Source organism: Lichenostomus cassidix, chromosome 2 (assembly GCF_008360975.1).
Source record: "Lichenostomus cassidix isolate B80296 chromosome 2, HeHo_3.0, whole genome shotgun sequence".
NCBI lineage: Eukaryota > Metazoa > Chordata > Aves > Passeriformes > Meliphagidae > Lichenostomus > Lichenostomus cassidix.
The window spans coordinates 120,724,040-120,751,636 of NC_139482.1; the positions used below are offsets into that span (position 1 = coordinate 120,724,040).

Consider the following 27,597-nt stretch of genomic DNA (forward strand, 5'->3'; position numbering starts at 1 on the left):
TTTATAGACATTAATATAGATCCTCCTGGAGCATTTTCTTCTCCAGGCTGAACAGCCCCAACTCTCTCTGCATTTTCTCATGGGAGAGAGGCTCCAGTCCCTTAATGATCTTACTGGCTCTTCACTGGATTTTCTCCAGTATATCTGTGTTTCTCTTGTATGAGGAGGTCCAGAACTGGGCCCACGACTACAGGTGTGACCTCAGCAGGGCCAAGTAGAGGGGCAGGATCAGCTACCTCCTCCTGCTGGCAACAGTCCTCCTAATGCAGCCCAGGACATCATTGGCCTTCTGGGCCACAAGGGCACATTGGTTGGTGTTACTGTCATATCAAGTACTTGTCATAAAATGGTTATTCCTTCTGCATTCCTATGAATTATTTGGAATACTTACTGAATTTTCTTGGTTGAATTCATTATTACTTCATCATTACATTCTCACTCTTTTTTTTAATTTAAAATTGTGTCCTTAGCCTCTATGTAATTACTATATTGCTGTCCATTTTATCTTGTTTTCTTCCCCAATGGGGACTTTATTTTTCTTTATATATGTCCCACTGTGTTTTTAGTTGCAGTCAATCTTGGTTAAATTTCCTTTTTGAAAGTTCAGTAGTTCTGCATTAATGCTCTTCCCATGCTTTTTAAAATCAGGGTTTTAAATTTAGTGGAATGACTAGGAGTCCAGTATCTTCTGAATTTCTTTTCAATGGCTGACTCAGACAATGTATTGGGTTTAGAATATCTTGTGAATTAATTTGACTGTGATAGGAGGAAACAACATTACCTTTACTTGAATATTCTTTACCTGAATATTCTCCTAGTCTACATATTTGGCTTTTGTCAGTGGTGCCAAACAATGCATGTAAACACATTCTTCTCTTTATTTTTCAAAGTAATATTTAGGAAAAAAAATTAGATGTTCCTATGCCCTTTCATTGGGAAATAATTTACACACATTTAGGCAATCTTCTAAAATATTGATTATTGTAAGTGCTTGCCTTGTCAGAACTTGTTATTTCATATAAAAATAATTTCACATTTTCAATTTTGGATAAAAATTTTTAGGGCTTTATAATGCAGCGGCCGTACTCAATGTAGAAGCCCTCAGCAGCTCTGATAACTTGAAGTTGTCCCTTCCACTATCACTGAACCTGAATTTTTTTTTTTCTGACATTAACACATCATTGAATTACCGAATTACTCATATATCTTAGTTTCTGTAACAATGTTCATAGTAACCCACGTAATCTGCATCATTACCATTTTTGCTTAATAAGTCTTCACTGCATTTTAGAAATTCTGTAATCAGGTCCAGTCAGATAGGAGAGAAATACTAATTATGTGAAAATTTCTGAGATTTAGTGCAGACAAATAAAGAAAAAAAGAATTCATAGATTATACAGTTTGGATTCTCTGCTACAAGCTCGTGAGTCACATGGAAATCTCAGGGACAATCTTGCCCAAGGCAAGACAAGTCCTAAAATGCTGGTGCTGTAAGAGATATATTAACTATCTTCATTCAGGCATGATTTCTATGAGAACTCTTGCAGCTAATACATGGTACTCAGTGGAGGACAAGTTGAAAACATTGTCTATAAAACTAGTGTCTTTTCTCAGGGAAAATAGTGAGAATAACTCAGGTGCTAAATTTATACCTATAGGTTTTGTGACATGTTATGAGGCTGCTCCAGAGCTGGAAGGGTCTAATGAGGACCCTGACAAAGAAAGGGATGTGTGTATACCTTTATACATAAAATTATGTGTACCCTCATATATAAAACTAGAATGGCTGTTTCTCTTTATCTGTATGATCTAATCAGCTATTGCCAGTAAGCATTTTGGCTGCTATGCAGTATCTGTGAAATTATCCGTAAATTTCAAAAGTTCACAGTGGAAGTACATTAGTATTGGTTGCATTCATGTTGAGCATCTCTTTAAATGTTTGTTATCCATTTAATCAGGAAGCAAACCTCCCTCCTGATCTGTGAATTACTCACTGGTCAAATGCCAAATCACCATCAAGAGCCAACAGCAAATAATCTACATGATTAACTTTTAGCATTTCAGGGAGTGGGTTTTGATCTCAAACAGTGAGTACCATATGGCTCATTGCCTTGTTGTATGATTCCTGGAGTGCTTTTCAGAAATTAGAATTACATTATGTTTTTATGATGCAATTACTTTCTCCATTTTTTCTCCTGCATCTTAGGTATCTAAACTTTATTGCATACTATGCAGAACATAAAGAACTGAGAGATAGATCTACTTCATTACTGCCTCTCTGTAATTAGCCAGCATGGGTGCTTCAGGAGGAGCAAAAGAGCAAGGCACCCATATATACTTCTCAATATAATTTCCCATCTTTTGGCCATCTGTGGTTCATGGGCTTCCCCAGGCATGAGAAATGTATTTGTGTTTGATCTCTTTTGGTATTACTTTCCTCTGTCAATTTGTCAACTCGTTTTTTGAGCCCATAGCAACACTTGTCTGGAAGTTTCAAATATTTTATTGGCTGTTTTTTTTATTTTTGTTTGTTTGTTTGTTTGTTTGTTTTTGGGGTTTTCTGGGGGGGGTTGATGATGATGATGATGGGGATGGGGATTATCTAGGGTGGAGTGCGCCATTTCTTTCTGACTGTAAAGAAACTACATACAGAAATTCAGCTTGAGTGAACACTGCACAGGTTGAGAAAAAAAGAACATAAATCAGAGAGAGGTATGTGTTTATGAATGCAAGAAAATATTGAAAAGTTACTAGTTTGTACTAAGCTTAAAATGTTCTAGCTGTATCAGCAACTAAGGAAATTTGGTTAAGGAATAAGAATAATTGCTCGATAGTTCTGCTAAAGAAACATTTAAAATATTTTCAAAACTGATGCAGTTCTGTATTTGCATTTGCAGGTTTATTAAGGAATTGATAAATGGAAACATTATTTTGGTGCAATGTATTTTCCCCTTGCAAAATCCAGAACCCTAACACTTTATTTTGTGTTTTATCGGTGACATATGCTGATGTACAATGATGTAAAATGTAACATCTGTATATGTATTTTTTCTTCAGTACCCTACATATTCCTATCATACCCATACAACAACTCTTAAAACTCAGGTTAAATGTCTCGTATATTTATAGACTGAGTAACCAAAACACCAAAATAATACAGGAAAATGTGCTTAGCAAGACATAATTTTTGTAATCACAAATTAAAACAACAGAAGGCTAGAAATGAGGATTAAAACCTTTACCACATTAGTAGGCTCTTTATCAAAGGCTGATTCCTTGGTCAGAAATTCTCTACATGGATATATACATATATTAGAGAGAGAAAAAGGCAGTAAGAAATTTTGTTTGCTAACATGATGACTATGCAACATGTTTTGGGTGTGAGAAAGAATTACACACTGACAAATCAATGGCTAAGTTTAAAAATGTGTCTTATATTACCTTCTTAAAAAGCACATGACACTGCGATAATGGACAAAATAATGAAAACCACTGATATTCTCTGTGAGAAACAACTGTCTGATTTTCTTCTCCTGTTTGTCTTCTGCAATGTTCATTCTGCATTGGATGCTGTATCTCCAATTCATCTCACATCCACAATACCACATCCTGGTGTAGAGTTGCCTGGATGGGTCGGTCATTTACCACTAATCCTGCCCCAGAGACAGTGCCTCAGTGTAAGAGACAACGTGATGCTAAAGCATGTGTGACATTATACACAGCCAAGGGACTTGGAGGACTCTCTGTTCATGTAATTGTAACTGGTACACGACCCAGTCTGTTCAGTCTTACGCAAAGGAACCTCTGGGAAAGGAGGAGCACTACTGAATCAATAAGTAAAGTACAGCTTCTTCTCTGGGAAACTTTGTTTTTCTCAGATACAGCAATTAAATACGACACGTCTTCTCAATATTCAGTTCTCTACATCAGTTTTTGAGCAGATGTCAATACATTAAAAGGATTGTCTTCTAGTGCTGTATGCCACAAAATGTCATGTCATCACAATATTTCAGCTGCAGAGATATCACTGCTAACTCTCATGGAAGCAGGGTGAACATGAGCGCTCGATTATATTTAACAACTCCAGCATCTGAAAAGTCTATTTTTTCAGCGTAGGGAGCTTGTTGTATATAGTTCCTTATTTTATGAATGCTAGTTTTGTGGTTGTGCTACTGTGGGGCTGTGGCTGCCGTGGTGATGCCTGCTTGTCCTCACTGTCCAGTGTGTCTATTTTACCACTTACACAAGCAGCCTGATGTTGCGGTGGGGACAGCAGCCAAAGGCTGGTGTGTGACATCCAATATACAGAAGGCAATTCTGTGTAACTGCTTCTTAACATATTAACCTATAATTAGTCCAGAGCCAGTAAGCTACAGAAGAAAAGAAGCTTGAAACAGAGCATTGAGTCAGATGGAAAGGATAGTTCAAAGATCCAATAACCTCTCGGAAAAAGTTCACCTTTCCCTTCATGCAAGCACTGAAATAGTTTGTTTTCCAAATCACTTCCTTTTGTATACCCATCCACTTACTACTCAGCACCTTTTCACTGGTGTGAGCTACTTTTATACTTTACTCTACAGACTGTTTTGGTTTGGATTACAACTGTAAAGCTGCAATGGTACTTGAGCTCAGTGTTTGCTTGGCAGAAGTGTGTCCTGCCTTCCACACAGAGCCCCTCAGGTTTGTGTTGCAGTCTCTCTGAAAGCAAGACATTCCTACTTGTAAATTATCTTGTGTGTGCTCTTTCCTTTCAGACCAAAGTGATCCCCAGCAAGCCATGGTGATCCTGGCGGCCATTAGAATCACAGCTTATCAGTAGTCATGTCACAGATGACAGCCTACTAAGATTTCCTATAACCTTAACTAGGCCACAGGATTGAAGCCAAGAAAAAGGCAGTAATCTTTTAACTATACTCTTCTGCATTATGGCATAGTGAAGAACTAGAAGCTATGTTTTGCCAATACCAGAAAGAAGAAATGATGCTGCCTAAATTGCTCACTGCATACAGAAGCTATCAGAAAACCGAAGAAAGTGTGCAAAATGAGGTGCTTTCACATCTTACTTGTTAAATATTTTGTGAAGGAAATTGTAGATATTAAAATCTACTATTATTTTAAGGGTAGGAGTGAAAGTGCTACAAATTAGTCCACTGGCATTGTAAAGAAGATGAGGAACTGAGACAAAGTACCAAAAATGAGAGACTTTTCTTCAAACCATTACTCAGGTAAATTTGAAGGCGAATTTACAAGAAATGTAACAGTCAGGACATGTGGCTAGCACAGACCTTTCCTGTGAGAATTCTTTTCTCTCTTCTTCCTGTGTTTTATAAACAAAGATAAAGTTTGGATGTTATTAAAAACAGTGTCTTGAGATTTGGACGGTTCAGGCCTGGCCAATCTGCCTAGGGGGAGGTTTTGAACTGACCAATCTGGGTGACCTTTGAACAGTCTATATAAGTTGGAATTAAATAATAAAATACTGTCTTTTATGCCACACAGAGAACCGGGTCTTCTTTCTCTGCTAGCGGCTCAACAGCAACAAGGACAAAATGTGGATAGAGGTTTACAAATAACAGAAATTTGGAAGTATCACCAGGAAACTACTCCATGAGACTATGGCTAAAAAAGAGGCACAGTTAAAGTGTCTTTGTCAATACTTTGTTAAATGAGATCTGGCGATTTGCAGGGACATAGAGAAGATGTCATTTGCTCTTCCAGACTTCAGGCACCTAAACTAGGAGTCTGAGCTCCTGTATAGCCAAAGTAGGGTGTTTTAGAGGTCTGACCAAAATGAGGAGGTTAACTTGGATGTTCAAAGTCTCCTTCATAATGGACATATAGGCAAACCATCCTCACTTAGCTACCTCCTTATATATGTTCCTAGTAAGAAGTTGTAAAAAATTTCTCTCAGATGCAGTAACGTTAATAGTCAGGACATTTGCTAAAGGAGCAGAAGCCACAATCCAGGTATGACCATTTGACCTTATGTTAGGAATATGTGTTCTGAAACTGCCACTTCAATTCACATAATTAACAAATGGATTATTTGTGTTATTGCTGATGACTAGGTCTAAATAAGGTTATTGGAATAAATTGACTCTGCTGTTGTGAGGAGAGTGAAAACCATGCTTGCCAATGAAAACATTAATAAGTAATGAAAGGACAGAATAAGATTTAATTAAAAAGGCATATAAAAGAAGGCAGAAAGGCAGAATAGAAAGACAGAGAAGTAGCTCTAACTAATAAATACAAATGAGGTGTTGCATTCAGCAGTCAAGGAAGGAAAAGAGACAGACAGACACAAGAGTATTTCCCTTATTTTCAACTACAGAGAATTACCAACTATAGCACATCCCCCACATGGAGTAAAATATTTCTTGTTGCAGGTATGAAAAGAAGATGATGATGCAAATCAGATTTCTCCATTAAATCTCTAAAAAATGGAAAATTGTAAGTCCAAATTCTATTAATAGTTTTCTGATAAGTAAAATTAATTCTCAAAAATCAAGTGTCTGTCTGAAACTAGATCTGCAGAAATGTAGGATAGTCTTTTAAGTAAGGAGGGTTATTTCGCTTAACAAAACACTATTACAGATTTTCTTTTAATGGGGAAAAAAAATGAAGTGCATTAAAACCACTTTCCTCACCAGGTGATCTTGGCTTACAAATAATCTAATTTAATTCATTATGTGTTGTTTTCATCAGCTCATCAATTTACCTGTGCCACAGCAATGTTTCTGTTAGTGAATTTAAATACTTACCAAAGAATTTCTTTTTTATCAATCATGTTTTCAGAGCTTAGTAAGAAATATATGGATTTTCTTCAAAGACAAATCAGCTTTGAAGTGGTTACAATTAAATGGCCCACCTGGAACTCAAAACAGCAGAAATATTATAAGAAGCATACCAGTTTGCTACTATCTGTGTATGATCACTGAAGATACTTTTAGACAATGAAGAGAAAACATGAGAAAAAACCAAGGTAGACTATATTTTTCAGTTCCTTATAGAAAAGGGAAATGCTTGCTGTAGTTCTTGACTCACTGATATTCCACAGTATGTCTAATAGCCATAAATTGATCGATAATCAATCAATCAATCAATCAGTCAAGGACATTGAAGTCAGGATCCATATTACGTTCTGTAGCCAAGTGAGACACTGAGGAGATGGGACTGTCACATGAAAGGGAGGGTTTTCCTCAAATCCTTTTTGTTTGTTTGGTCTGTCAGCACCCCAGGAAAGCCCAGATCCTCATGCCTGACCTGTCTGTCAGTGCCCTGTTATGGGGACTCTCCACTGCTGGATCAGAGGGTGGTTTGACCAATATGTTCAGGGACATAAACACACTCAACAGCATAAGAGGCAAATCCTCAGGGTCTCCACTCTTAGTCAAGTGTGAGACTTGACAGTGTCACCACTGTGGTGAGGTGTGTGTTAGTATTAAAATTAGATTATAATGAACCAAGTTCATCCAAGGAGAACCATTTCACCCCAGTTTTTGGTTCAGCTCAATACCCTCCCTACTGCTATGCAGCTTCTACTTCCATTCAATTAACTATTTTTAGCAGTGTTATTAAATTGATACTGTACTGCATTGCTACTTGAAGGGTAAAGATAAAAGCAGACATTGAAAAAAAGAAAATATAGGCACTTGCCATTTAATAATCAAACTTTTTCTGAAAATCTGATCTGTGTAGCAGGACCCAGATATCTTCTGTTGTTGCTATATTTGGTAATTACAGCAGGGGAAGACATGTTTTCTTGGGCCTCATCCAATTGTGTAGCCTGACCTACCATGTAAGGCTGGTGGAGTATAAGGAAAAGACAGATGGAGAGAAGACGAAAAAATAAATTCAAGGAAAGAGAAAACAATTATTGAGGAGCTGAAGGAAGAGAGACAAAGAAAAAAATGCCTATCTTGTTCCAAGAATGAAAAGAAAAAGACAGTGAGCATAAGAAAGGCAACAGGAAAGAGTTCAGACTTGTAAAACAAAACTGTGGAATGAAAGTGACTGAGAAAATTCATTCTAGCAGGCAAGAACTGGCTGGAACAATATTGTGGTGAACAAATAGTGGGAAATATTTTAAAAGGGCTAACAGTAGAAAAATATGGAATGTGAAAAAAGGTGGTTGTAAGTGCACAAAATATAGGGTATAATATTGAATGCTGAGCACACAAAAGAATCAATACATTCCAGCAAATCTTAGTGGATTCTTTGTGTTCAGTAGATAGTATGTAACAGTTTATGAGTTATTTAAACAAGCCCTCTGGAAAGGCTTCAAAATGTATCAGTCCTGGTTAGACATATTTTAGGCTCTGTCAAGGATAAATGGTTGTCCACAAGATCTGAACTGGCAGTTGGCCTTCTTGAGGGTTCTCCAGGATGGGTTGATACTTTCCACTTTCACAGGAGATGCAGTTGTAGGAGGCAGTGTGCAGCTTGCCTTGGCTTGTGTTACCAAAGGTACTGTGAGATTAGGGAAAATGTGGAACCACCAGAGGTCCAAAGCCAAGTGTAGAATATCTACAGTCCAAGAAAGAATCCAGGCTTCCCAAAAAGGTTTTGGGGTAGCATCTCATGCAGAAGGAAGGGCTGGTAGAAGGCATGGAGGTACCTCTGAGAACTGACAAAGGCACTGGACTGAGAGCAACAGCCTGGAAGGGTATGGAAGTTGAATAAGCAGTTGGTTGTGGGAAATGTGAAATATGATAGAAATATTTTCACGGTGATATTTTAAATAACTGCTCTACGTATGGAAATACTTACATTATAATTAAAGCTACCTATTAAAAACTTTAAAATTAGGAGGACTTCAGGCTTTTGTTTGTTTACAAAAATCCCTACAGACATTACCAATTCCAAAACATCTTTTCTACACATAATGCTGTTTATTTTAAGTGCCTTTGTCCTTGAAACTGTCTTAAATGTTGGAAGAAACTGCTTTCCTAGCATTTTTTAAAGAAGCATGATATTTATTGTACATCTGGAAATAATGCATTCTATAGCTCCCTCAGAACGTTTTTTCTAATGTGTATTTTGGGAACCTTAGAAATTTCAGTTATTTTTATCATGATTTGTTAAGTATAGATGTGAGTCTTGCTGACAGGTCATTTTTCAAAACCTTATCATATGTCAATGAGTGGGTGGTCCTGATGTCAGGAAGGGATTGAGAAGGGAAACCTGGTTGAGGTGAGAAAGCATGTAGAGTTAAAATCTGCCCAGAGGCAGGTGGGTCACCACATGAATGCTGTGTGGCTTTTTATTATCATAGCATTATTTTGAGTAGGTGATATGCTATCATTCATACATAGTAATTCCATTGTAAATTCATGTGATATGAAATAGTTAGGAGAAAAAGGCCACAATATATAAAAAATGTCATCCACAAGTTTTCACCAAAACCACAAAGATCAGTTTTCACAATCTTCCAAAAAAGCATCCAGCTTCTGAGAACTTTCTGAGAAGTATTTACCCCAGGCATAAGCACAATTTAAGAAAACCTCCTTATTATGCACCCTGACCACTTTGCACATCAGTGGCAGTGTTTTACCATTTCACTAGTTTTCAAAGTGCTATGATGAGACTTAAAAAGCAGAAACCCAAACCAAACTGCTGTATACCTCTTGCAGAATATATTACAAACCCTCAAGTATTAAAACCTTACTTTCCTAATAACAGACCAGAAACCAGAAATTTTGTGCTATTCTATTGCGAGACTGACAAGCAATAGCAAAGAACACAAACACAGCAGTATTTTGATTTGCTAACTGCAAAGGACATAGAGATTATCAACCATACATGAGGAAGAGCTCCTTTTTTCCTCCTCCATTATTGAATCAATATGATTTGCACAGAGGAAACAAATAAATCAAACTTTCCCCTTTGTAGCTATGCCCTTGCATGTGGGGAAGTTGCAGATCTGGTTCATTAGTGCTAAAAGCAGCAGACTCTGTTATCTTTCTCAAGTAGCCCAAATGTCCAGCTCCGTGCCATTACCAGATACACGTCTCCATAGCACAATCCCACTGTGACAGCCACAGGCACCTTGGCATTCTCTTTGATGTCTGCCAAAAGGATGATGTGAGGAAGCCCTCTAAACCCCTGTCTACTGCAAGATCCAGCAGTCCTACCACTGTTTGAACAATTCACACCTCCTCTCTCAAATAGTGCAAACTAATTAAAATAAAGCCATATCAAATTTCTTTCCCAAAGGAAGCGGACTTTGAGTAAATGTTGTTATGTTGCTTCCACTTGGCTGGACTGAATTTTATAGCATCCTTTGGAGGATCAGTTGCAAAAGACCATATGTCTCACAAAGCTTTTCCTCAGATTGGTCAGGTACTACTGCAAAGATGCCAAGATCCCTCCCAAAGCTCTCCTCATCAGGAAAGACCTGTCCCTTTCCCCCTTTTTTCAAGGCAAGAAGGAGCTGTGGTGTGTAAATATTGCAGTCCATACCCTCTGTAACTCTCTTGTTTGCACATATGAATACTGCTCCTTTAAGAAAAACAGACACTGGCACCAGTGTAAGAATGTATGTCTTAATGTTTGCACACATACAGATATCGGTCTGTTTAGAGCGAAAAGGCTGAAGAACAGGCACACACAACTGGCACAAAAGGGGAGCTGACCTTTCAGTATTTACCCTGGTGGTGTTTGCAGTGGCACCTACCTGGCTGACGTTGGCGACGCCGTTTTGGAAAGCGCCAATAGACTTCGCAAACCTGAAAGCTTCTTTGCAAAGCTTGTACTACACTGCTGGCTTGAACTTCCTTTGCTGGGGCCCCACATTCTGTAAGCAACTAATTATGTTTTATAACATAAACAGGTCAGTATTTTGATGTGTGTATCCTGCACTCCTTTAAAGGTGCTATTCCTTCAAAGCAGCAACTCAGATCCTCACATACCCTCTTGTAGCTGTAGATGTAGCTGTAGCTGGGTGGATTTGCCTTCCACTGCAGCAGCTGTGGGTACAGCATTTTCCCCAGTCTTGGCTGTGGTGCTCTGTTTTAACAGTGGGTCAGAGGAAAGAGGAAGTTTGGATTATGGGATGCAGAACAGCAGAATATGGAAGAATGATGAAATGGGAGATTCCAAGGAAAAAACAGTTCTCTAATAAACATCCCCTTATATTTCTCAACCACCTGTATATCCAGGCCCATACTGCTGCCAAATGTAGGATTTTTTTTAATGCACAGCCTTCCTACACAGGCAAAAAAGGCGGTAAATAAATGACATATCTATTTAGAAATATGTGCACAGTTATTCTGTATGGCGAGGTGGGAAGTCAAGGAATTGTAAAGACATCACTCCTGAGGAGTAGTCAGATTTCCCAACATGAGGCAGATAAGTAAATGTAGTAACAAAGTTGAAAAGGCAAAAAATAAAGGGCTGGGTCTTGCTGTGAGAGAGCACAGAGTTTAGCTGCTTGTAGGTGGAAGAACACAGCAGTTGTGTGGAGGGAGGGGGGAGTGTGGGAGTGGGACAGGAGGAAGTAGAGGGGAGAACTGGCTGATTTCCTTCAATTAACACTTGACAATGTATAGTTTAAAGAAGAAATGAGGGAAAAATGGTTCTTCCTACACCACCTGCACTGGAGGCACAGAGCTGAAAGCTGCTGCTGCTGCTGTTGAGGGTGGCAGGCCATCCACATCACGGTATCCTTGCAATGGTTTTACTCTTCCATGTTCATATCCATATCTTCTTCGTACAACCAAATGTGCCACATGGATCAATTCCCAAAGCCATTGTTGCCTCAAAAAAGACATTGCAGCAGAGGCCTTTTCCTGATGCTGGGAAAGAATTTACCCAGCATGAGGAATGAGTATTTAGAGGTGTTAACAGTCAAGACTACGCACTGAATTGTAAATGACTGGCAAATAAGCTATTAATTAAAATAGAAATTGATTCCATCTTGTGGGATTTAAAGAGAAATAAGATTCTCACAAGGTCTCTTTTGAGTGCTCTTTTAGTACAGCTAAAGGCAGTATTTTAATTTTCAAATAATCCAACCCTATAATTAAAGTTACATTTTTGCCACAAATTTTAAAATATTAATGAAACTTGAATAAGTCTGGCTGAAGTGCTCCCGGGCAAAATATAGAAATATGCTAATGACCACCTTCTTCAAAGATCTTCTTATGAAAGAGCTGTATTCCTACTGACAAAGTTCATTGCTTTCATTGTCCTTCATAATTCTAATTAAAACTTCCTTTGTGAATCAATTTTTAAACTATTCTTTCCTTTCATGAGCTTGTGGAAACACATATTTAATTACATTTATCTGGAAATTTAGAGGGAATACAATAGTAACAAAAAATAATAATATTAAAATCTTTGTTTTAAACATCATGTTGATTTTTGCCATTTAGAATGAATTGATATTGGAACCTGAGGTGATATGTAGGATGATATAGATTAATTCTTTCTGTGTTGACCATAACTGCCCATATTGGTATAATTTCTAAAGACCCTGTTTTGCACAGCAGGGTATGAGTTCTTTATACAGAAGAAAATGGATCACTAACAACTTATAAAAGAAGAATTAACATGCTTATTCATGCCGACATAAAATCAGAACTAAATACTCATACTGATTTTGCCCACATTAAAAAGACGTGATTCTGACCAAGCAAGGCCTGAGACTTGTAAATCATACTGGTTTTTACTGCCTGATCAGATAATGAATATTTGTTCCTAGAAAGAGCTGCTGGATGTGTGAGATCTCTAGGAAAAAGGTAGCTGCCAAAAAGACACTTACTAGGGTGGCATGGATGGTGTGAGATGTTACAGGTGCTAGTGCAAATGATTCTGTATTGGCACTTGAACATGTTTCTCACATGAAGAGGCTCTACTGGTGCCACTGTCAGCCTAGTTTGTTGTTCTCTTCCAGTCATAAGAAGTTTGACCCAAGTAAGTAGGTTGGTTCTTCTCCACTTTCTATCCTTTCCATGGCACACAGATTTTGAGAACCAGGATGATGTGGGAAGCAGAAGATGAATCCAAGATAGGGGCAACAAACATGGCAGAGTCTCTCCCAGGGTAAAAATGTGTTCTTTAGAGATAGATTATTCCAGACCAGTCCAGACATCTGAATTCCTCTGATTATGCTACAGGAAACTGTGAGTAAAGAGCAGCCTGTGTAGAAGCAGTTCCATTGGTTCTTTTTAATATTTGTTTGCTTTAATAACCAAACAAATGACACTTAGGGACATGTTCTAGTGTTGGACTTGACAGTGCAAAATTAACAGCTGAATCGACGATCTTAAGGGTCTTCTCCAGTCAATGATTCTGTGATTCTGTAAGTATGTGCACAACAGAGACAAAACTGACCCATGCATTTCTGTCAGCAGGAAACATTTGTGCCTTGCACCATTTCTAGCTCTGGGGCAGGGCAATACTATTTCCTATGCTTCTCATCACTTCACCCAGCCATGCATTTCTCCCAGCTAACTTACAAGAGCTCTGAATCCCCAGGATTTGATTTTCAAGGTACCTCACAGTGCTGGTCATTCCAGTGCTGTGTAACTGCTGCTTTTCCCAGGGACAGGGTGATAGTGCTGCTTAAATCAGACAATTTAACATGAAGTTACAGTTTGTCACCATCTGCCTTACTGCTACCATGAAGGATAAACCACGCAAACAATAAGACATCAAGTCTGACACCAATGCATTTTTACCTCCCTTCCGGATTGCGACATGCGTGATTCACATGCAGTCACACAGTAAAGGTCAGCCTGAAATTTGCTGGCAATATAATATTTGGAATCCCAAAATGGTGGCTTTTGGGTACCCACAGCATCTTCTTCACTGTCAGCGGGACTCCTTAGTTTGTTCAGTGGCCAAAATAGCTCAGCACAGATGCCTGTATCATTTTTCCCACACTGTAAAAATCACCAGTCATTTTTCCTCCAATATTCCCAATCATTTTCAACAAGGAGTAGGGATGAGGCCCTGCAGACATCACCATGGGTAACATGTGTGAGGCTGATCCTTGCAGACTGTGTGCCAGAGTTGTGCACAGTTTGAGCTGTACAGGTCATGCTGGAAATCTCCCCAAAGAGGCCACATGTCTCCCTGGCAAGTTGATCTTGCAGAACTGTTCACTGGGTTGAGCAAAAGCTCTCTTTGATAAAGGGCGATGACATTTCTATTCTTCTCTGTCACACTGTGTGCTGCTACTGGCCTTTGATGATGTTTTGCCAACAAGAGGAGAGCATGTGGTAGAAGGCAAGGTCCTCATGGAGGAGGGAGAAGAAAGGCAGAAGAAGGATGAAGAGTACTTATTACCATAGAAACTCAAGGGGGATCATGATAGTTAGTATATGCTGAAATTTCCTTGTCCACTGATGTCAGGGTCTTATTACCCAACACAAAGACCGTCTTCTTCTTCATCTTAGAGAATTATCACCACAGCCAGGAGCCCCATCTGCTCCTCAGTGTCTACATGAGCCTCAAGATGGGGCAAGACAACAGGATAAATGAGGGTAAAAATTTGCTTTAAACATCACCTCCCCCCAAAAAAACAAGCAGTCAAACAATCAAAATTTATCTAGATACTCAGAAGGAACAAAGAAGAAAGGTGAAGCAAGGTGGAGCAACAGACAGAGGTCTACAGGAAGAAATTTTCTCTTTCAGTTTTCTCTGTCACTTCCTTTTCAAGGGTGGATAAACTGAGGAGTCTCAGTGCAGCAGGAGATGTGATTCCTGGCAATAATGACCTGTTGCAGCAGCTCAGGTGGTAAATATTTGATTCCCCCTTCAGCCCCCAATAAGACAGTAGATGCTGTCATGAAAGCTGTGCTGTGAAGACATGAGGTGGGGCAGAGCTTGTCCTTCACCCCTGTCTGGCCTGTGCTGAGCTGCTCCTCAGTCTGCAAGAGAAACTCAGCAGAAAGTGGCTGGCTGAACTACATTCCCTGTGCAGCCTCCTCTATGGCTGGCATCAGATTCAGGGTGCTGGGCGAGAGGGACAGCATCCTTCTGTGCCAGCCAACTCAGACAGGCAATCAGGATGCCTGGGGAGAAGGAATTTAGTGCTTGGTGGGGACAAAAAACCCAAAGCAAAACAATGGAAAAAAACCCCAACCTTGAGAGCTTTCATTGCAAAAGTCTTGGTCCACTGACATACTTCTCCATAAATTCTCATTTGCAAATATTTTTTGTCCCATTTTACTTTGACTCTTGGCTGTAATTCATACATTGATTAAGATGCTATTTTCAACAGGGATATTGAAAAATTACTGATATTTCTACCTACCTACTTTAGAAAGGATGATATGGCTAAAACAAGCCATTTCTTTTCCAGAGAGTAAAGAAGGAATTAATGAAACTCATAGGGTCAACCTGGACAGGACTGGACAATTTCAATTAAACTGCTAAAATGTTAACCCACAGCAATGTTAAATGCTCTGTTCTAACTGGCAGGAAGGGATTTGTAGTTCAGTTTTCTTCCTCATACATGCAGGTCAAGTGAGTCATACATATGAATGTGGAATTAAATTTTCATCTGCATTTCATATAAAAGATAAGAAAAAGAATGAAATTTAGCATCAGGTTTTATTCCAAACTTATCATGATGAAACTCCTCTCTTGGAGTACAAGTTAGTTTTGGACAAAATGCTCCAGTTCTGTCTCTGCAGCAACACTGTGCAAAAGAGCAACATTTAATTCAGTTAATTTATGGGACAAATAGCTGGGGACAATAACCACCAACAAAGTTCTCAGTTGTATTCCAAATCAGTCAGTGACAAAGGGATTTAGAACAAAGTGTTTCTGTGCTTAAGGCTTGAATTCATTGGAACTGGCTGGGTGTATCTGTCTAGGCAGAAAAAACAACATGCTCATAAGTTCCCTATTCCCTCAAAACAAAAAAAGCGTATGGTTGTGAGCTTGAGAGTGAACATAAATGGGAGACTATATCAATAAGAGTATATATAAACCTGCCCCAATGAGTACTTTATTTCAAATACATGAAATGCAAATATTGGTTTTGAGTGTGACTTCATTTTACCAGAAGTGCCTTCATCACTGTATTACAGAAGTGTTGCTACACATATTTCTGGCTCAAAGTATAGTTGATTATTTTGTGAAATAGAAGTGACAGAGAGAATGTTGTTCTGACTCACTGTAACGTAAAGGCTGGGGAAATTAATCATGGCCAATCAGGTTCAAATTCTTTTAGAGAGGGGTGGAAATGGAAACCTACTCCTTCAGATGCTAGCTGATTATCTCTTGTGATACTGTGTAAAGGCAAAGGCAGTATGTGTTTGTCTTTTGCTACATTTTATGAACAGCCATATTGAAATAATGATTCTGTGCTAAAATCTGTCAGAGACTATTTCAAAGGAGTGCAATTGTTCTTTATTTCAAGAGATTTTTGTTTGATAAACAGAGAATTTTTTGATCTTGATGCACTTAAGAGGCAAGTGGAGCAAATTAACCAGTTTTATAATAAACTAGAGTTCAGAAATCAGACAATTTCCTTTACCATTCTTTAAAAATGTATCTTCAGAGTAATTTAAATCATGACATTTTTCTTTTTAATGATGTCCTGCCTTTCATCACCCCAGTTCCCCAGAGGCCTGCAGCTCTGACATTCCTCCATTGGTTAAAATCTTTATTGGATTTCATACAAGTTCAACAATGTTAATTGATGATAACTTTTGTTCATTGTTGATCTTAGACAAAATCAGACTAAAAAAATAAACTGTACTTAGTCTCAATTACAAGCAGAGTAGAAGCTGCCCTTAGTAGAAATAATTGCTTCCATAACCCATAAATACACAAGAATGCCTTTTTCAAAGTAATACAATGATATAAAATAATAGTTCTGTACCCATTCAATCACTGTGTTAAAATTTTAAAATGAAACGTTTTATATTAGCCACAAAAAAGTAAAAGCTTAATGCCATCTATTCATAACAAGTGTAAAAAAGTTATGTTCAACTAATTGTTTTAGGAATCTTTGCATGACTTTATTTAAAGGATTTCATGTATCTTTATATACCAATTTATATTTGACTATTTACTTTGATAGAATTTTATGATGACTCTTCCAGTTACTTTTGTGACATAGCTGGTGAGGATGGTGCAGAAAAACGGTTTTGCCAATCTTGCTCTTTATCTTGGCAATGGATAGTACATGATAATAGATACGGCTCCTGTCCCTGAAGGCCAGGAACTGTGAAGTGCTACAAGTATCTGTTAAATGCTGTTCTTTTAAATATTTTTCTGAGACACTGATGGGAAAACATGATCTTTGTGAACTCTGCTGTATAATAGCAAAAGCAATGGATACAAAATTTTCTCTATGATGCCACAATGTCTAAAGATGACCAACACTTCAATGAACATCATGAAGCACAAACTTTACCAGGTAATGCACAGTAACACCTAAAGGAAAAGGTATGGAAGATAAAGGAAAATGCATAGAAATGCTACCTGGTACCTGCAATATGTCCAGGCACTTGTACAATTGCTGATAGATGGTATGGGATCTTAATGGGATCTTAATGCAATGCACCTTTTTATTCTGATAAATCTAGCCAGAAGAAAGTTATGCCCCATTGTTTTATTGTGGTGGGGGATTTTTTTGTGGTTTTGTTTGTTTGTTTGTTTTTTCCTGAGTTCTGTCTCTGAATTAGCAATATAGCTGTGCTCCTCAAGAGGAAAACAGTTTGCAAAGCCTTTAACAATGGATGTGGCCAAGCCATTTTCAGGTGAAGGAATCTGTTTATCAAAAGATTTTGCAACGGTGGAATAATCTTGCACATTATTGTAACCACACTCAGAATATCAGGAATACTGACACCCATCATCTTTTTGCTTCATTTGTTGCCCTTGCCAGAAGTCTTTGGCATTTTTTTTTTTTTTTTTTGGTGACCAGAAAATTTAAAAGCTGCAGGGACAGTTTGGGCAAAATATTAATACAAGGCTTCGAGCAGAGTTCATCCATTTTAGTTACCAACTTTCAGATGGATATATTTACCTTCTCTGGCTCTATGTATATTTAATCATGGAAGAAAAAAAAAAAAAGAAAGGTTAAACAAGAGTCACCAAAAGCAAAATCAATTCAGACCACTCAGCAACATGGCAGGCATATCAGATGTCAGCAAAGAAGCATTCAAGAACCTGCCCCAGGTCAGGAAGAGAATAAATCTGAAAATTGGTCAGGACGTTTCTCCTGAAAAGTCTCCTGCTTGGCCATTTTTGTGGGAGTCTGAAACAATTTGCTCCATTGTTAGTACCGATAGGCAGATGGGGGTTCTGATTTGGGAGTCACTGGTGCTTATGTGTCTGACAGCAGGGTTGTGATATATGCAGTAATGGATACCTCCAGGGGTTGATATTCAGGTGTACAGCAGGTTTTTCTGGCAAAAAACGATCCTATGATTATTAATTGCCTACAGGCAATTAATAACCAGGTAACAACTAAACCCTGGTTTTGTACGTCTAACTGTAGGGGAAAAATTAGGATGTTCTCAAATTGTTGTGGTGGATCATACTTTTTAATGGCTATTTTCGGTCAATACAGTGCTGTGATGTTGTAACACCATGCAGCAAACCTCAAGGTAGATTAACTAAAGACACTCAGAATCAACAGAAAAATGGTCTGGGTTTGGATTCTTCCTTTTGTTTTCAATTGAAAGCCCAGCTCTTTTAATTTAGCAGATTTGTTAAATATGCTTAATATGTATTACAGTCTTTCTCCATCTTCCTTAATTGGTGGTGTCACTCTTTCATAGCCCAATTATCCATATTTGCATACCTCATGTGTTATTTCTATTAGAAAAACAAATTGATGATAAAGTAAAGTATATTTTATTCAGACCCTCGTTTATTTAAAATAAACTCCTGGAACTTGCTCTCGTCAAACGCAGGAAGACTCAAGCAGCAGAAGATACTTTCCCGCCTTATATGTTAAATCCCTTTTAGCCAAAGTTCAGGCTTAAATCTTCCTTTCCAGGATATTCTTAGTGCCATATTCTCTGTGTTTGCACAGCATGTACCTGGTGACCTCTTACTAATTTCTTTTAAGTGGGTTTTTGGTTGCAATTTTTGTTGTGGCTACTCCAGCTATTCAGAAAATGGTTAGTCCATCTGTCTGCATATGCCCTGTCTGCATGTGCCTTCAGTACAGGAGGATACTTAGTTTTAGTTTCAGAAGATGTAATGGTGCTTAAGTGTTTATTCAAATAATTTAAATTATGACTGGCAGTTATATCTCCAGTGTCAAAGGTTTGAACCAATCCAGAAAAACAAAAAAATGTGAAAAGCGCCTCCCCCAAGGTGATTAAGAAGAGATCCAGCAATGTTTAATTGTAATAATACACAAAAATTAGTCAATGGACTAATGTCAAAATACATTTGTCAAAATAATAGCACTTTCATGTGGCCACAAATCATAAAGCAGTAAACCAAACTCAAAGGGTACAGCCATGGAGTGCAAAGCGTTTATTCACTTCCTGATAAATTAATTGGTAACAAAAAAAAAACTCAATGAGGCTTATCTCTTTTTTCATTAGTACCTATTTTAATGAATCTAAAACTTGCATCCTAATGTAATAAGGTCTTCAATTTGACAAAGACCAAATATGATCAGGTGCTTTCTAAAAGTATGATGAATACTCAAATTTAAGGACAGTAGGTGACATCTAATCTATATTCTGTTTGAAGCCTGGCAATTGTGCAGTGCTCATGGAAAGGGGCAGCTACTGCAATTTCCAGTTGATGTGAACCCCATAAATATCCTCACTCCTTTAAAATTTTTCAGTCGCTTGTGTGCAACCATTACTGAGTCTAATAGTAAAGCTATTCTGCTGCCTTATAATAAAGTAACACTTGTGCCTGTAGACGGAATAAGTGACACATGCCCTTAACTAGGTGATGATGCTAAGCTTTGCCTCAATGCATCTTGGCCTCCAGAGGACTATAGAGGATGGAAGCAAGATGTAGCTATACAAAAGTGATGTGAGCATTAAAAAAAATCCAGATCTGATGTACAGACTTCAGCAAGTTCTTCCAATTTTTTGTTTCCTTCCTGTTTCTTCAAACTCTTCTGCATGGCCAGTCGGTAAGCCTGTCTCATTCTTCTGTACCCAAAATGACAAGTGATAAGTCATCCTGGTGCATAAACACTGACAAAACTTGCATCTAGTCTGTGTATCCAGCTGCACAGTGGCATTTTACCTCACACAGTTTTGCTAGAAAAAAAGTTTAGTGCACAATACTTGAGCACAGAAGTCAATTCTAGCATAGCAAGGAAAAAAGTTATAAAGATCAATATAGACTGTAAAATCTTTTGCATACCACGGTGCATAAGTAACAGAGTACCTATAGCATCCTGCACTTAGTTCCAAAGCTTTTAGGGAAATTATAACTAAAACTGAGAAAGAGAGAGCACAAGTAGCAGCAGTGTGTTACTTGCATGGCATTGTTTCTCTTGGGCCCATGAAATTTGGAAGCAGTTACAGAGCCGGTCTGAAGCCAGCTGGATTCTGACGAATTTTAACCTCAGCCTCTCAGTTTCTGAAAATGAAAATACAGAAAACTTTTGGAAGCTGGTACAGCAGTCCTGTGAAGACTGGAAGTTGGTCAATCCTGCCGTTAGCTCAATGTAACAAATTATACTAAGTAAATGAAATGTCAGCCCATCAGCTCGCACAAAAATTTCAGGTTAGCAGACTTTGATACAACAAAAAGTACATATCTGATGCCCATTCTTGCTTGGCACAGAAATGAGTGGTTACAGACTTTTGAATTCTACTTTGTAAAGAGAGTCTCATGTGGCTGGTTTGAATCCACAATAAAATTCCTGTCCTGGTACCTCCAGCCATATTCACATGTTCTGGACTTTTGCGGAGCTCACAGCTCTTTCTCTTCTCTGTGTCTCAGCAGGAGCAGGCCGGCTTAGCATCCCCTAGCCTGCTGCCAGGGATGGAAGCGGTCGGGGACGGGGCCCCCTCGACCTTTCCTGGGCGATAGCTTTTGCAGGACCGAGGCCAGCTTCAGGCAGAGGCTGCGGTCCCAGCCAGCCCTCGCTGCCCGCGGGACTCCAGGTATCGCCCGGCAGCTGATGCGGACTCCGCCGCCCCCGGGGAGCGCACGGCTGCCGGGGCGAGGGTGCGGGGGCCGGGGCCGGGGGCGGGCGCGGTGCCCGGAGCGCAGCCGTCCCGCCCCGCGGGGTGCCGGGGAGGGCTGGCCGCCGCACGTCACCGCCGCCCGCGATAAATGCCCGGCGGGGCGGGAGCGGCGGGGAGAAGCGCGGAGCTCCTCGGGGCGGTGGTGGCGACCCGGAGGAGGGCGAGAGAGGCGGAGGCGGCGGCTGAGCTCGGCGGCAGCCCCGCTCCGCTGCTGGACACGTCCGCTCCCGGCCCGCCGCGCCGCTCCCAGCGCGGCAGCCGCAGCGAGCGGGGCGAGGCCGTGCCCGCGCCCGCCGGCCCGACGCGGGCGTGGCGAGGAGGCGGCGGAGCGAAGCTGGCCGCGGGGAGAGCGGGCAGCCGCCGCCGGAGGGGTAAGGGCTCTGGCGGGGCAGCATCCTCCCCGCAGCATCCTCCCCGCGGCGGCGGCAGGACGGGCGGCCGGGGGCGCTCCGGCCGGGTCGGGTCGGGTCGGGTCGGGTGCGTGCGGCGGCGGCGCGCCGGAGAGGACTCGGGTCTGCCCGTGCGCCTCTTTGTGCTTCCCTCCCAGCGGCTGGGGCCGGTGCGGCGGGATTCGCGTGTGTTCACCCAGGGTGAAGGAGTAACTCGGCTTTCCGACCTAAAGCACTCAGTCAGGCGTTGGTAGAGTATCGCATTCTTGCAAGTGGTGCTACTTTTTCTGAGAGTTTTCAGTGCTTTCCTTTGTTTGGTGATTAGAATAACCCCGTCTCACCCGTTTCCTTGTCCTAGTTGAATACCTTTGGTTTCATGAGGGTTTTGGAAATCATAAAACAAAAGCTTTAATTAAAGTCGTATTTTGAAATGCACCAATAGACGATATTTTGTATCAATTTAATTGTGGATTTCAGTTTACATTTTGGCAATGACTGCAAACCTTTTACCTTCTTTTGTTCTTAAGTTCCAATACTGGAAGACCTTATCTACAGTCTGATCTTCATTGATGTCTGGCTCCTTTTAAGTAGATATGAAAAGCATGCTTTTTGCATGCAGGCACTGAAATGCGCATGCCAATGTGATATATAAAGCCACTTGAACAAAGTGAAGTCCATGAGGTTGAAGATAAGGTGTCTTCCCAAATCAACAGTGTGTACTTACTGGAGTAAAAAAATGTAGCATCCTGTTTGCTCCCCCTAGAGCAACAGTTCCAAACTCTGTATGAGCTAGAGTGTTTGTTGTTCATACAGGCCAGTCCTTCAGTCTACAAATTACATTACTCTCTCTTATGCATTTACAGCCAGCAAACCTGGAAGAAAGACTTTGTCTTGGAGCTAACTCCTGAGCATTTTGAGATCATTCATCATGAAGTATGTAGCACAGGACTGGCTCAGAGTAACTACATTGCTATTCATAGCTCAAGCAGTTTCTGCAATGGTTCTTCCCAATGCCACGCTGTTAGAGGAACTTTTGGAAAAGTACATGGATGAAGATGGTGAGTGGTGGATCGCCAAGCAGAGAGGGAAAAGGGCTATCACAGACAGTGATATGCAAAGTATCTTGGATCTTCATAATAAATTACGGGGTCAGGTGTATCCACCAGCTTCCAATATGGAATATATGGTAAGAAAAAATGGATAGTGACATGCAGAAAAAAATGTTCTTAGAATAGTTGCTATCACTTTATAAAACAGCATCCTTTCAGTCTTAGCTTGCTTGTTTTCTCATTTAAAGAACTTGTCACTTGTTTGTCTGTTTTTTCTGTACAGGTTTGAACTGTGAGATAAAAATGCCTCTTTGTGGATCAAGTGTTGTGCTCTACTGATGTTTAATCACTCATAGCTCTCTTAAATTTAAGTGGCAGTTCCTCAGTGTTAGAGGCCAATTTTCAAAACAACAGTACTCAATATAGTTGGCTGTGATTGTGGCCCAAAAATTTACCATCTAAGAGGAGTACTGAACTATGAAGTTTCAAAATAGCATGCATGTATTCTTTCCCATGCTTTTATGTTGGATGGAATTTCTGAGCTAAATGAGGGTCTTACAAGAAGAGTCTTCTATTTAAGTTGGCATGTATTATTGGAGGGCTGTATATTTCCATGTTCAGATTAATAATATAATGCATAATTTCTGTTTATTTTTTTTTCCTCAAGAAGCCTCTATATTTGGACTATTATTAGTGGCATTGAGTCCCATGTTTCTGAACTTTGGTTTTATGCCATAGTTCCAGGCTAATTCTATCTCTCCTTGCTAAGTAGTTGAAATCAGGTCATTAGAGCTTTTAAGAAGTCTAGAGGTTTGACAAGAATGGGCAACTTTTCTTGTTTCTGCACCTTTTTCCTGTGTCTACCTGGTGTGTTATTGACTTATCTGTTCATGCAGCAGAGAAATAGCATTCGTATGGGTTGAGTTCTTTATATCAAATATTACACACGTTTCATGACACTTTCCATGACAGATTTTTAACACATTTCCAGATCAAAATACCTTTCCCATACTGGAGTGGTGTCTCTCAGCTTGGAGATCTGATTGAATGGAGCACATATATGTCCTGGAAAAACCAAGCTTGCTTAAAGCATCAGCAGACTCATTGAATGGTTTGGGTTGGGGGGACATTTAAAAGTTCTCTAGTCCAACCCCCTATTAAAGACAGTTTAACTGAAGTTTACCTGTGTGAGTGTCGGTATTCCAGACTAAGACCCATCAAAAAATTAGTTCACAGAATCACAGGATATATTGCCACATATCATCTTCAAACAAAAGGATGATAATACCTGAAACCCCTTTAACCCATTCAGTTACAGTTGTGTGCACAGATCCTTAAACTTTGATTTCTGTTGTGACATTTTCAGACCTTGCTATAATAGGGATTAACATTTTGTTCCCAATCACTCAGGTTGATTTTTTTTTCTGGAAAGCTCAAGAAAAAGCTATTAGGTCTTTTTGTAAAAAAAGACTTGGGAAGACTGTTGTTTCCCCATATTGAAATACTGCAAGCCTCTTCCATGAGATTCTGTGAAAGCATAGCTGATTTGTAGTTAAACGCCTTTTTCCATTCCTAATGCCATACTACATTTGCCTGTCTTATATATCTTGGAAAGAAGAATTTGGATATACTCACTGAAGTAAGGTTTTTGAAATCTTTATTCAACGATCCCTCCAGCACTGTACACACTTGGGCTTAGACTCTGTGTTAGGGCTACCTCTGGAGCAAGTTTTTTTTGTTTTGTTGTTGTTTTTCTGTGCTCTCCAATGGTACCTGAGCCAGAGTACAAGTAGCATGGAAAAGCAATTACCCAATTTTTACATCAAGGATGTTACTCAGAACAGGACATCAGCTTTCAAGAGGGTGGGATTCAACTTTAGCATAATATCCAAATGAATCAGGGATTAGCCTAGGCAAGGGTTTGAGATCTGTAAAGGTAAAGAGTCTGTGTAAATTGTATGGTCAGAGGAATAGATACCTGTGGAGGGACAGGCATCCATGAGAAAGGCATGGGGAGAGCCTGAGTGGTCAAGAAGGTGTTGAGAAATCAGTGTTATGGATAGAAAGAGCATTTGATGAATAGATGTGGTTAGAGTAAGAGCTGTGACTGATTTGGATCAGAAGTTTATGGAAGGAGGTTAAGAGCGCAGAAATTAAGAGAGGCTATTTGAAAAGTCTAAACCTGTAAGTAAGTGGGGAGGAGGAGTGTATCTGGAGGAAGCAGGTGAGAGTCAGTATTGGGAATGGAGAAAGGATGGTTTAGAAGACAGTGGGAACCACACACTGCTTGAACAGAAAGAGGAAATGACGGGATTTCTGATTGTTTGCACAAATATTTTTATGGTACTCTTTGAGATTTTCTGTTCAGTGTCTTACCAAAGGTGATTATCAGTGCTCCAGAAGAGGGAAACAATCCCTCTAAATGCTTCCCTGATGTTTATCAAGCTAGATAAGTGCAGCTGAAATACTTTTGTCTACTTTTTGTAGATTTATTTGGTAACAAATTCTTACTAGATTGTAAGGCTTAATAAAACTTGAAAAACTGATATAGATATGGTGGCAAACAGATCTCCTGCTATGGGCACAGTCGTGTCCCTGCAAACTGCCCTTTGTACTAGTAAACCTTTTCCTTGTGAATAGAGTTAGTTCTCTTTGGGGGAATGAAGTTTTATGTCTCACGGGACCTGAATGGAGATGATCAAGGTCCTGGTGCCTCACTGATACACCTGTGTGTCTATAAATCTGTTGTACAGTTGAGAAGGTTAAGGTCTCCAAGAGTGCTGGGAGAAGTTATGCAGAACTTATGCAGTGGAGGCTGCATGCTCTCACTGCACTCTTCGATTACTTTAGATGTTCCAGACTTACAGGCAGCTCTGGCTGAAGTGTCTCTGTCCTGCTCCTGCCAATGCAACATACCTGAGTTGATGATCCAAGTACTTAAAGAATCAGATTTTGTTTTTAAAGATACAATTTTAGGGTTTTATCATTCTGAGTCTTGAAACTCTCTCTGTGTGGCTCAATCAGATGAGTACAAGTGCTGACACAGGAGTGTTGGAAAGCATAACTAAGGAAGGGGTGGGGTGGAGAGCCACACTGGGTAGGAGCTATTGGTTTTATGACTGACTTACAAAGTCCTGCCTTACCTTTGAGATGAGGTCTCCAGCATGTAAGATCTTGGTTTTATTAAAAACAAACAAACAAAAAAACCCCAAGGAAAGCTAAAAAGTTGCATTACTGAGCTGTACACTCTTTCCATATTTTTTGAAAAAGAAAACATTACTGGCTGTCATAGTTCAGAGACCTAAAGTTACCATCTGCAGAAAGATTCCCAGCAGATAGATCTAATGAACAAAGTGTTCTCATGGCTGTCTGGCTGAACTTGCTGGATGAAAAGTTCATCTTCTAAAGTACTGTGGCTCTGGTGGTGAGCAGTAATGGATTCCTAAGATAAGAGGATAAGAATAGAGCATGTGAAAAGAGAAACTTCTGCAATAAACCACCCCAGCTTCCAGCAAACAGTGGCTTAAGGACTTCCTCAATCTGCTGTTGCACTTTTTGAGTCAGATGGAATAGTCTAAGATGGAATTTTCTTTGTGACTCTGAATGCTTCTGAGTCCACTTGTAGTTTTTGAATCCATGGCATCAATTTGCAGAGCTTTTTAAATTTAATTATGCAGTGGGTGAAAAAGTACTTTTTTTTTGCTTTAAACTTGTTCTTCTATTTGATGCCTTGTTTCGTCTTTATTTTGAGGAATAATAATTTCCTCAGTGATCACAAGGCTTTCAGCTGAAGAATCCTAATTCCTTTACTTGAAAACTGTTCTATCTGAAAAGTTGTTCCATTTTGTTCTCCTTCTCTATGTGCTATGATTCTCCTGTTTTCCTTTTAATTCAAAGGGAACAAACCAAACTCTGGATGGATGGTTACAGCATACTACAAATGGATACCATTGCATTTATATTTTCTTCACTTCCTAACAATTTCTAACATTCTTTTACTTTTTGACTTACTGACCTACAGCTGGCATGTTTCATAGAGCTATTCGCAATGACTTCAAGAACTTTCTAATGTGCTGAGAGGTCATTTACTACACTACTGTGTATATGTAGTTGGCTGTTATCTCTAGCAATCTCCTTCTTACTTTGTATGTGTTTACACTGAATACTGTCAATTACTACCAATTATTTAGTCTTCCAATCACTTAGCATTAATGAGTCTCCTATCTTTATCTTTTATTTTTTCTATCCTGTTTTTACCTACCTCATGTAGTGAATGCTATATTGCATTCTCTTTTCTTGGGCTATTGTGAAGAAGGTATGCTGCAGAGACCATGAACACATTTGCAGGGAATCGTAAAAAAATACTTAATATTCTTAAATCTTTTTTTTCTGTCATTTATCACTTCTTTCTTTACCTTATGATAGTTTTATTTTATTTGTTTACTAATTTTTAAGTAACTTAGGAACTCTCTGGGTAACTGAACTGCACTTAACCACATGTTGTTGACACCTTCAAAGTGAAATATATTTGGGAGTAATTGTATATTTCATTTTTTTTTTATCTTACTCTATGAAATCATCCCAATTGAAGTAAATTTTTAGTTTGCAGTTTCTCAGGATCTTCTGGAATCTTTTTAAAATGTTATCAGCCAGGTGCTGTTTTTTGGTAACAAGGCCATTTTAAGAGAGATAGTGTACTGCACAGTAATTATAAGCTTTATGAGCAAGTTCTTCCAGGTTCTTGAAGGTTATTGTTTGCTCCTGGCAATTTGGTAATGTTGATATTCTCAATTTTGGCTATTGTTTCTTAAGGCTGTTATGGATCCTCCACCTCATCTTCTGCCTCTTTTTCTATATAGAAGAATTCTGGTGTGAGAATGTGCATAAGCTCCTCTGTAGGGAACAGTATTGCAAAAATTCAGTTAATTCCTCTGCAGTGGCCTTATATGACCTTATGACTGCATGTTAGATCATTCTTTCCTAGACCTCTTCCTTCAAAGCTGAGAGAGGTTT

The 27,597-nt window shown here is 39.4% G+C and overlaps 1 protein-coding gene across 2 annotated transcripts in view; it reads left to right on the forward strand.

The window, feature by feature from the left end:
* The first annotated feature begins 21,260 nt into the window (after positions 1-21,260).
* The window catches only part of CRISPLD1 (cysteine rich secretory protein LCCL domain containing 1), a 39,111-nt gene continuing 32,774 nt past the window's right edge, over positions 21,261-27,597 (forward strand). The window contains exons 1-2 of one of the 2 annotated variants that reach the window (XM_085053067.1): positions 21,261-21,517; positions 22,399-22,721. In XM_085053067.1, coding sequence (XP_084909193.1) covers positions 22,464-22,721 — 258 coding nt within the window. In that variant the 5' untranslated portion in view covers positions 21,261-21,517; positions 22,399-22,463. Of the gene's footprint in view, positions 21,518-22,398; positions 22,722-27,597 lie in introns of those variants that run through there. The other variant, XM_085053068.1, reaches the window with a different exon arrangement.